Below are 12203 nucleotides of genomic sequence, written 5' to 3' on the forward strand. Positions count from 1 at the left end.
TTACGCTTGTAACCCAATACAGCCCACAGTTTATGGAGATTATGAAATATATTCTAATATTATATCACAATATGTTGAAAAATGGAATATTATTGGAATAGAGAGAGTTTTCAAACCTTTTAGAGGAGGAAACCATCATAGAAAACATTTGAATCATGATGGATTTATATGTTACAAACAAGAGTTCCTTCAGGAATATAAAGCACGATTTGACTTGTGTATGAGCTTTGTATTATTGCACAGTTTACTATGAAATAATCTATAGCAACATGTCTGAATTATGATCAATATGTCAACATTTTCGCTCTTTTTTAATTTTTTTGTTATATGGTTTTTGCAATCTGATGTTTAATCGATAATCGATACCTCTTTACAAGAGAGGAATGTAATATGTAATTGTTTCAACACAATCACATGACTGGGATAGGATGTGGTATATAAGGGTGTACTTTGTACAAAACGGCATGCAAGGACTAAGAACCGCAAGGATCGAACACTATTCTTCCCATATGGAGGTTGTGATTTTTATGCTATTTTGATTATATTAATCTTAAAAGGAATTTTTAAGACAAGTGTAAAAGTTTTTATGGGACTGTCTGAGCTGGATTACCTATTTGATTGATTCACATACGGGACTCTGCCATGGTAAACATCCTACACGCAAAACAAATGTCACTACTTTACATTAAAAAAAGTTTTATTACATACGAGTGGTCTTTGGTGTAACCTTGGTGTGACCAAGGGCTCCGTTCACTCTTCTGTCCCTTCAATTAGCATCCTCAGCACTTCTCTTTAGCTTGATTAACAGTACCCATTAGCCCAGTGTGAGCGCTGTCTGAATTGAATACCTGGCCTTGTGCATCCACACTGACACCACAGGAGCCAAGCGACAACAAGCAAACCGTGACAGCATGGGCGTTTTTTATTCTTGTCAGTACCGGCCGCTCACTGCTCTGTTATACTGTGAGTTGTAAGCAGCTGCTGCAGAAAGGAGAGAGAGATGAGAGAACACCCACAATAATATTGAGCATGCATGCAATGTCTGGACTTCTGACGTGGCAATGTGGACGCACTGGGCCAGGGGATACAATTTGGGTAGTGTTCACTTTGGGTAAGCAGGCAGTGTCAGTCAAGCTAAGTGGAAGTGTATCTAGATGGTTATTTGAAGGAGTGGCCTCTCTATTTAAAGGGAACCTGTCACCTGAATTTGGCGGGACCAGTTTTGGGTCATATGGGCGGGGTTTTCGGGTGTCTGATTCACCCTTTCCTTACCCGCTGGCTGCATGCTGGCCGCAATATTGGATTGAAGTTCATTCCCTGTCCTCTGGAGTACAAGCCAGCGCAAGGAAATATTGCCTTGTGCAGGTGTGTACTACGGAGGACAAAGCATGAACTTCAATCCAATATTGCGGCCAGCATGCAGCCAGCGGGTAAGGAAAGGGTGAATCAAACACCCGAAAACCCCGCCCATATGACCCAAAACCGGTCCCGCCAAATTCAGGTGACAGGTTCCTTTTAAAGAGGTTGTCCACTACTTTTACATTGATGCCCTATCCTTAGGATAGGGAATCAATGTCTGATCGGTCGGGGTCCGATTAGCTGTTCTCGGTGCCAGCAGTGGTTGCCACCGGCCAGACGTACTTACTTGCGGAGCCTGGCCGTCTACTTGTAGTTGTGGAGGCTTATTACTGCACATCCACCACCTATTGAATTGAATAGGAGGTGGATGTGTAGTACCCCACAGTGGCCACTACAATTAGACGGCCAAGCTCCGCAAATAAGTATTTCCGGACAGCAGCCGCCGCTGACCCAGATAACAGCTGATTGGCATGAATGCCCTACTTCAGGCAAAACAAAGGGCGCCTGTGTGAGTTGGCGATGTCCTTGCGCAAGCACAAGATTTCGCTCGGAAATGTTCAGAGGTCAGCTATATTTTAGTGGTAAAAATATAATTTTTCATTCTTGCATTCCATTTTATGTTAATTCCTGAAAAGCACGTAAAGGATTAATAAACTACCTGATAACAGTTTTAAATATCTTGAGGTGAACTTTTTAAAATGGTATCACGTTTGAGGGTTTTTCAATATATAGGTCCCCTAAAGTTCACTTGAATACTGAATAGGTCCCTAAAAAAATAAGCTTTTTATATTTCCTTGAAAAAAAAATTAAAAGATTGCTGCCAAATTTTTCAACATTTTAACATCTTAGGCTACTTTCACACTAGCGTTAACTGCAATACGTCGCAATGCGTCGTTTTGCCGAAAAAATGCATCCTGCAAAAGTGCTTGCAGGATGCTTTTTTTCTGCATTGACTAACATTAGCAATGCATTTGCGACGCATTGACACACGTCGCAACCATCGTGCGACGGTTGCGCCGTGTTGTGGCGGACCGTCGGGAGCAAAAAACGTTACATGTAACGTTTTTTGCTCCCGACGGTCCGCTTTTTCCGACCGCGCATGCGTGGCCGGAACTCCGCCCCACCTCCCCGCACTTCCCCACACTTCCCCGCACCTCACAATGGGGTAGCGGATGCGCTGGAAAAATGCATCCGCTGCCCCCGTTGTGCGGCGGAGACAACGCTAGCGTCGGTGACCTCGGCCCGACGCACTGCGACGGGCCGAGCCCGATGCTAGTGTGAAAGTAGCCTTAAAGTACAATGAGAATAGACAAATGGCGCTGATGTAAGGAAGACATAAGGTAAAAGTTATTTATTAACTATTTTCTGTGGTAGGACTATCTTGATTGTATAAACATAAAAAATTTGAAAATTACTACTTTATTTTTGTGAAATGTTAGATATTTTTATTAATAAACGCAAACTGTAGAAGACCTAAATTTACCACTAACATGAAGTAAAATATGTCACAAAGTCTCAGAATCACTGAAATATGTTGAAACATTCCAGAGTTATTGCCCCATAAAGTGACAAGTGAAATTTGGGGGGCAAAAAATATATAGCTTTGTCACTAAGGGGTTAAATCACTCAGCAATCCCAGCATGTACTGATTCAAATAAGAAATTTGTAACTACTCAATGAACTTCTACAGCCAGCTATTTCTTGTAGTGAGCGATGTGCATAGTCCTAGCCAATGGTGTAACTTGAAACTCATGGGCTCCAATGCGAAAGCTCCAACGGGGCCCCCAAATATTTTACATTTTTAATAGTCTTTTTCTATAGGCCAAAGGGACTTTTAGGGCCCCCTAGGCTCCAGGGCCCAGGTGTGATTGTAACCCCTGCACCTGTTGTAGTTACACCCCTGGTCCTAGCCTACACTTCTTTAACTTAGTGATCAATTTGACTTCAGGAATGAGTATATTTTTACCCCTCCTTCCTCCACAAAACTAGAATCAAATAAAAAAACCTCATGTGTAAGTAAGACTTGCCTGCACAAGTTCTGTTGTCCTTAAGAAGGAGATAGCCACTCCGGCAAAAACAGTGATATGTCCCTGGTTTGTTGGCACAATAGTGGGAACATCCTCCATTCTTGTCAGCACATTCATCTATATCTGGAGACATAACATGAAGAAATTTTACTTATAATTATATGATATAAATATGAATGTATAACTACTTATCAGCACAGTGGTCACAATAATTTAGTCATAAAACTGTACAAAGGAAGACATGGCACCACATGACTGCCATGCAGAATGGAACAGAATAACAAGTTCATAATAAACTTTGATTTAACCACTGTGAACTATTTTTATCTTTATCCAAATCTTTTCTACATGTTGCAAAAAATATGTCCAAGAAACGTTTGTAAAATTGATGAAAACTGCATTACAATTGTGTCCTAGTATCTGTGTGTCCAAATTAGTGTTAAGTGAACGTGCATAGGTGATAACCGAGTGTCGGTGTGCTCAAAAAATATGTTTGCGCCCCCGTGGTCCTTCGACAGTGAAGTATTTTTTCTTCACTTATGGCCATTTAACATGCCCAAAAAGCCAATCAACAGACAAATAAGTTAAGTGGCCATTTGTAGGGTGAAATGATTTTTTGGCTGACTTCAGAGATCATCGTTCTATGTAAATAGGACCTGTTCTACCGACAACCACGACAGCCTTTGTGCATCGAACGTTCCGTACACATCTGAAGAGCATTCTGTCTGCATGTATGTAGAGACTTTGATCACGAATCGGCAAATATTTACTCATTCACAGTCATTTAATTCCTCAAAATTGTCAAATATAAATGTACCCTTAGGCATATTTGCTTTAAAATCAAGAAATATATATCTAAAAAAAGCCATATATGTTTTTGGAAGAAGGAATTCAATTCAGTTACACTATGGATAGTAAAAGATTCTGAATCAAATGTACCAAGACAAACTTCTGGTTCTACAAATGTCAAAAACTTTAAATGCAAATTTCCTCTTCAGAGAGAAAGAGGATTTGAACTCTATATGGCGCCACCTATTGGAAGTAGCGATCCTACAAGTCACAATCAACCCTTTAACGAGTCTTGTAATATGACTTGGGATAAAAGCCAAATCAGTATCTCAATTTGCAAACACTATTGCAAAAACTTTAAAGAATGTTAATAACTGCAGTACTTATTGCGGATACTGTGTGGTGAGGAGCATGAGCAATATTCCTTTCTGATTATATTTCCAATTAACAAAACCTAAAGAAAGAACCTTCACTCAAAGACCAAAAATGATAGAAAATATACAATGTTTATTAAAGACAAACATACATGGAAATAAAATCATGGTAAGGGCCACCAGTGCAGAAACAACGGTGGGACACACACGGGCCTACCCCAAATACACGTATATACATAACCAAAAATACAAAAACAAAAGTAATATACAGCCTAAATGAATGTATATATATATATATATATGTATATAAATATATTGGAGCCACATGAGGCCAGTAATCTAATACAATAAAAAATTGCTAATGTGCAATTGGTAAAATAAATACTGCTATTTAGTGCATAAAATAGCACATATTGGGCTCAAGAAACTGCATACAGTAAAGTGCTAATATACAAGTGCAATAAATGCTACTTAATAGTTTTTTAAATGTGCATAAAAGCATTAGGTATCACTGCACATACTAGGCTCAAAAACAGTGCAAAATAGGCTGTAAACAATGACAAAAAACACAGGTTCAAAGGTATATACTAAGACACAAGTGTGAATGATAATACATAGGCATAGTTACCACAAGGGAAGACCCGGGAGACCCACCACCCCCGACGCGCGTTTCGCACGGAAATGCTTTGTCCAGGGGTGGTTGGGTACTGGCCAGAGGGGGTTTATATATTGGTCATGACCAATGGTAGGAGGGGGGTAATCAAACTTGAAGGATCGGCACCTGAAATGGGGACGGTGAGCGGTATGTGGAGACGCGAAGCAGGAAATAGGAACCGGAAGTAGCGGCTAGCGTGAAGTGAAAGAAGCACGCAGGCGCATAGTTAGAAAGGCAACGGTTGCTACAACAACATTTTAGCAAACCTGAAAAATGCTGATAATGCCAAGTAAACAACTGGTTACACATCGAATCAGCCCGCTGCAGATATAACGCATAAAATGCAAACAGTATTCAAACGTTGCAAGCTGAAAGGTAGTGGAGTGCGCATGCGCAAAACATACATCTGTGGCACTCACAGTGCATGCATACATACATACATAGAAGAAGCCGCTGAAAAAATGTAAAGTGCGCGTGCGCAAAAGCAGCTCAAAAGGTGAGTGTGCTGTATTTACAGCGCATGCGTATGAAAACACAAGTGGCGGCTGACGTGTGATGGAAAAAGACGCGCATGCGCATGATAAAGAGACAGCGGTTTAAACAGCATATCACTTAGGCAAACATAAAAGATACATTAATCAGCCTGCTGCAGGTGTAGCGCATAAGACAGAAGTTAGAAACTAGAGAATGGTAAAATGCGCATGCGCAAACGCAAAAGATAAATCTGCTGTACTAACAGTGCGTATGTACATACCTAGAAGGTACTATTAAAATGGTGTACAATGTTCATGCTCAAATGCAGCTACAAAAAGTAAGTATGCTATATGACTGCGCATGCGTGTGAGTACACAAAATGATAATTAAGCCTACATAGAGACAGCGGCGCATGCGCAGATCAAAAAAAAAAAGCTGTATGACAGTATGCTGTTTAATAGCGCATGTGTGTGAGAACACTGAAAAATAGATAAACAGCAGCGCATTCACAAATCAAAAAAGGCCACTAAAGCTACCGCCGAGAAAAACCAGAATTTAAGACAGTGAGATTTACATAAACCATCAATATCAGAAACAGATATAATCCAAGCAAACATATATACATATAGTATCAAAAAGTGATAATACTAATAAACTTAATTACTATTGTGATTATAAGTGGGTATATCATGAATAATATAATAAAATACAAGGACATAAGAATAATAAAACCAGGAATTTATGTTTACGGAACTGAGTAAAGTATAAATATAAATAAGTGAATAAAAATTTATAAAGAACCAGCATACAGAATTGCCGGATCAAGAAACAATTAGAATACCGAAAATGGGGATGAACACCCCAAATAGGTAAAGGGGGAAAGGAAAAGTGAGTGATAAATCAAAAAAGGTTGTAATGCAAGTATATAGCTGCCAGAATGAAAACAATATTGACACCATGACATAACTAAATAGAGTTATGATAAAAAAGTGATAGGTACATAACCAAAAAAATTGTAGATACTAAGGACATGTGATAAAACGTGATGAGATACTCGGCGCATCCTTAAGGAGAAAGGAGTCCTGCAGGCTGGAAACATGGATGTACATCAAGTGTTGAGGAGAAGAAGTATTTGATAGCACCTCCTAAGAATTCTATTCTTAGGAGGTGCTATCAAATACTTCTTCTCCTCAACACTTGATGTACATCCATGTTTCCAGCCTGCAGGACTCCTTTCTCCTTAAGGATGCGCCGAGTATCTCATCACGTTTTATCACATGTCCTTAGTATCTACAATTTTTTTGGTTATGTACCTATCACTTTTTTATCATAACTCTATTTAGTTATGTCATGGTGTCAATATTGTTTTCATTCTGGCAGCTATATACTTGCATCACAACCTTTTTTGATTTATCACTCACTTTTCCTTTCCCCCTTTACCTATTTGGGGTGTTCATCCCCATTTTTGGTATTCTAATTGTTTCTTGATCCGGCAATTCTGTATGCTGGTTCTTTATAAATTTTTATTCACTTATTTATATTTATACTTTACTCAGTTCCGTAAACATAAATTCCTGGTTTTATTATTCTTATGTCCTTGTATTTTATTATATTATTCATGATATACCCACTTATAATCACAATAGTAATTAAGTTTATTAGTATTATCACTTTTTGATACTATATGTATATATGTTTGCTTGGATTATATCTGTTTCTGATATTGATGGTTTATGTAAATCTCACTGTCTTAAATTCTGGTTTTTCTTTATGTCCCGGCGGTAGCGTTAGTGGCCTTTTTTGATTTGTGAATGCGCTGCTGTTTATCTATTTTTCAGTGTTCTCACACACATGCGCTATTAAACAGCATACAGCTTTTTTTTTTTTATCTGCGCATGCGCCGCTGTCTCTATGTAGGCTTAATTATCATTTTGTGTACTCACACGCATGCGCAGTCATATAGCATACTTACTTTTTGTAGCTGCATTTGAGCATGAACATTGTACACCATTTTAATAGTACCTTCTAGGTATGTGCATACGCACTGTTAGTACAGCAGATTTATCTTTTGCGTTTGCGCATGCGCATTTTACCATTCTCTAGTTTCTAACTTCTGTTTTATGCGCTACACCTGCAGCAGGCTGATTAATGTATCTTTTATGTTTGCCTAAGTGATATGCTGTTTAAACCGCTGTCTCTTTATCAAGCGCATGCGCGTCTTTTTCCATCACACGTCAGCCGCCACTTGTGTTTTCATACGCACGCGCTGTAAATACAGCACACTCACCTTTTGAGCTGCTTTTGCGCACGCGCACTTTACATTTTTTCAGCGGCTTCTTCTATGTATGTATGCATGCACTGTGAGTGCCACAGATGTATGTTTTGCGCATGCGCACTCCACTACCTTTCAGCTTGCAACGTTTGAATACTGTTTGCATTTTATGCGTTATATCTGCAGCGGACTGATTCGATGTGTAACCAGTTGTTTACTTGGCATTATCAGCATTTTTCAGGTTTGCTAAAATGTTGTTTTAGCAACCGTTGCCTTTCTAACTATGCGCCTGCGTGCTTCTTTCACTTCACGCTAGCCGCTACTTCCGGTTCCTATTTCCTGCTTCGCGTCTCCACATACCGCTCACCGTCCCCATTTCAGGTGCCGATCCTTCAAGTTTGATTACCCCCCTCCTACCATTGGTCATGACCAATATATAAACCCCCTCTGGCCAGTACCCAACCACCCCTGGACGAAGCATTTCCGTGCGAAACGCGCGTCGGGGGTGGTGGGTCTCCCGGGTCTTCCCTTGTGGTAACTATGCCTATGTATTATCATTCACACTTGTGTCTTAGTATATACCTTTGAACCTGTGTTTTTTGTCATTGTTTACAGCCTATTTTGCACTGTTTTTGAGCCTAGTATGTGCAGTGATACCTAATGCTTTTATGCACATTTTAAAAAACTATTAAGTAGCATTTATTGCACTTGTATATTAGCACTTTACTGTATGCAGTTTCTTGAGCCCAATATGTGCTATTTTATGCACTAAATAGCAGTATTTATTTTACCAATTGCACATTAGCAATTTTTTATTGTATTAGATTACTGGCCTCATATGTGGCTCCAATATATTTATATACATATATATATATATACATTCATTTAGGCTGTATATTACTTTTGTTTTTGTATTTTTGGTTATGTATATACGTGTATTTAGGGTAGGCCCGTGTGTGTCCCACCGTTGTTTCTGCACTGGTGGCCCTTACCATGATTTTATTTCCATGTATGTTTGTCTTTAATAAACATTGTATATTTTCTATCATTTTTGGTCTTTGAGTGAAGGTTCTTTCTTTAGGTTTTGTTACAATATATTCTTCATGACCCTTTAAGGGATATTATTTGGTGTCTTTTATATTTCCAATTAGCAAGGAAATAAAAACAAAACATTGCAATAAAGTAGTATTTAAGTGTCACTCTTTATATTAACTCATAAGTGTTGTGCATGACCCCTGCTTTTTACTCACTTAATACAGATAATATGGGTTTATTGCATTTCTGCAGTCCTATGGAAAAACACTCAACATATGATTTTAAAATACATTGTGGTATCTGATATCAGCAAAGTTACATTCAACCTATGTTTGTGCACAGACATCTTAAATTTAATCTTAAAATACCAGTGCCACATGTTTTCTCCATCCATCCTTTCTTGCAGCTGCAGTAGAAGTCTCCAAGCAAATCCAAGCACATATCGGAACCAAGTGTATGACACGGTTTTGAAGAACACTGATCCCGTAAATCTAAAAGAAAAGGAGAGGGTGATACAGATTTACACATTAAGCAAGAAATAAGTAATAAGAACATAGTTAGATTAGACTAATCAGGGTTACTTTTGGTAGCTTCATCTACATCAACTAGCTTTCTAGAATATGGTTTGTCATCTGACTAACAACTTAAAGATCTCAGATGTAATCTCTGTGCTTGGAAAATAAAATATCTATCTATATATATATATATATATATATATATATATATATATATATATATATATATATATATATATATATATATATATATATATATATATATATATACACACATACACACACATATATATATAATATATATATATACACACATAAGTACACATATACACACATTATATATATATATATATATATATATATATATATATATATATATATATATATTTTATATATATATATATATACACACACATACATACAGTTAGGTCCATATATATTTGGACAGAGACAACATTTTTCTAATTTTGGTTATAGACATTACCACAATGAATTTTAAACAAAACAATTCAGATGCAGTTGAAGTTCAGACTTTCAGCTTTCATTTGAGGGTATTCACATTAAAATTGGATGAAGGGTTTAGGAGTTTCAGCTCCTTAACATGTGCCACCCTGTTTATAAAGGGACCAAAAGTAATTGGACAATTGACTCCAAGGCTATTTCATGGACAGGTGTGGGCAATCCCTTCGTTATGTCATTCTCAATTAAGCAGATAAAAGGCCTCGAGTTGATTTGAGGTGTGGTGCTTGCATTTGGGAGGTTTTGCTGTGAAGTAAACATGCGGTCAAAGGAGCTCTCCATGCAGGTGAAACAAGCCACCCTTAAGCTGCGAAAACAGAAAAACCCATCCGAGAAATTGCTACAATATTAGGAGTGGCAAAATGTACAGTTTGGTACATCCTGAGAAAGAAAGAAAGCACTGGTGAACTCAACAATGCAAAAAGACCTGGGCGCCCATGGAAGACAACAGTGGTGGATAATCGCGGAATAATCTCCATGGTGAAGAGAAACCCCTTCACAACAGCCAACCAAGTGAACAACACTCTCCAGGAGGTAGGCGTATCAATATCCAAATCTACCATAAAGAGAAGACTGCATGAAAGTAAATACAGAGGGTTCACTACACGGTGCAAGCCACTCATAAGCATCAAGAATAAAAAGGCTAGACTGGACTTTGCTAAAAAACATCTAAAAAAGCCAGCACAGTTCTGGAAGAATATTCTTTGGACAGATGAAACCAAGATCAACCTCTACCAGAATGATGGAAAGAGAAAAGTATGGCGAAGGCTTGGTACAGCTCATGATCCAAAGCATACCACATCATCTGTAAAACACGGCGGAGGCAGTGTGATGGCTTGGGCATGCATGGCTGCCAGTGGCACTGGGTCACTAGTGTTTATTGATGATGTGACACAGGACAGAAGCAGCCGAATGAATTCTGAGGTATTCAGAGCCATACTGTGTGCTCAGATCCAGCCAAATGCAGCAAAACTGATTGGTCGTCGTTTCATACTACAGATGGACAATGACCCAAAACAAAGCCAAAGCAACCCAGGAGTTTATTAAAGCAAAGAAGTGGAATATTCTTGAATGGTCAAGTCAGTCACCTGATCTGAACCCAATTGAGCATGCATTTCACTTGTAAAAGACTAAACTTCAGACAGAAAGGCCCACAAACAAACAGCAACTGAAAACCACCGCAGTGAAGGCCTGGCAGAGTATCAAAAAGGAGGAAACACAGCGTCTGGTGATGTCCATCAGTTCAAGACTTCAGGCAGTCATTGCCAACAAAGGGTTTTCAGCCAAGTACTGAAAATGAACATTTTATTTAAAATTATTGAATCTGTCCAATTACTTTTGGTCCCTTTAAAAACATGGTGGCACATGTTAAGGAGCTGAAACTCCTAAACCCTTCATCCAATTTTAATGTGGATTCTTTCAAATGAAAGCTGAAAGTCTGAACTTCAACTGCATCTGAATTGTTTTGTTTAAAATTCATTGTGGTAATGTCTATAACCAAAATTAGAAAAATGTTGTCTCTGTCCAAATATATATGGACCTAACTGTATATAGCAACATTAACTGTTTTCACACCTCCAGCAGGAGATACTGAGCATGCAAATGCTAATGTTTTTGCTTATATAAGACACAGTCATGACATAATTCTATTCTAAAGAAGCTCCCTTCCCATCAAACTTTCTATTTTTATAATATATTGCAATATATATATATATATATATATATATATATATATATATATATATATATATATATATATATATATATATCATCGTGATTACTCGCTAATCCCGCCCCCTGCACAGTAGCTCCACCCCCACCACATCACCACACACAATCCCGCCACAACATTACCACACACAATCCCGCCCCCCCACCACATCACCACACACAATCCCGCCACCACCACATTACCACACACAATCCGCATCACATCACCACACACAATCCCGCCCCCCAACCACATCACCACACATAATCCCGCCTGCCCACCACATTATCACACAATCCCGCCACCACATTACCACACACAATCCGCATCACATCACCACACACAATCCCGCCCCCCAACCACATCACCACACATAATCCTGCCTGCCCACCACATTATCACACACAATCCCGCCCGCCCACATTACCACACACAATCCCGCCCACCCACCACACATAATCCCGCCCCCACAC

The 12203-nt window shown here is 38.7% G+C and overlaps 1 protein-coding gene across 3 annotated transcripts in view; it reads right to left on the minus strand.

The window, feature by feature from the left end:
- Positions 1-12203, minus strand: part of GAS6 (growth arrest specific 6) — a 167935-nt gene that overhangs the window by 68271 nt on the left and 87461 nt on the right. For all 3 annotated transcript variants that reach the window (XM_077296559.1, XM_077296561.1, XM_077296560.1), the window contains exons 6-7: positions 9354-9476; positions 3387-3509 (exon numbers count right to left, since the gene is read on the minus strand). In XM_077296559.1, the coding sequence (XP_077152674.1) occupies positions 3387-3509; positions 9354-9476 (246 nt within the window). The remainder of the gene's footprint in view (positions 1-3386; positions 3510-9353; positions 9477-12203) is intronic.

The sequence above is a fragment of the Ranitomeya variabilis genome, chromosome 3, assembly GCF_051348905.1.
Source record: "Ranitomeya variabilis isolate aRanVar5 chromosome 3, aRanVar5.hap1, whole genome shotgun sequence".
Taxonomy (NCBI): Eukaryota; Metazoa; Chordata; class Amphibia; order Anura; family Dendrobatidae; genus Ranitomeya; species Ranitomeya variabilis.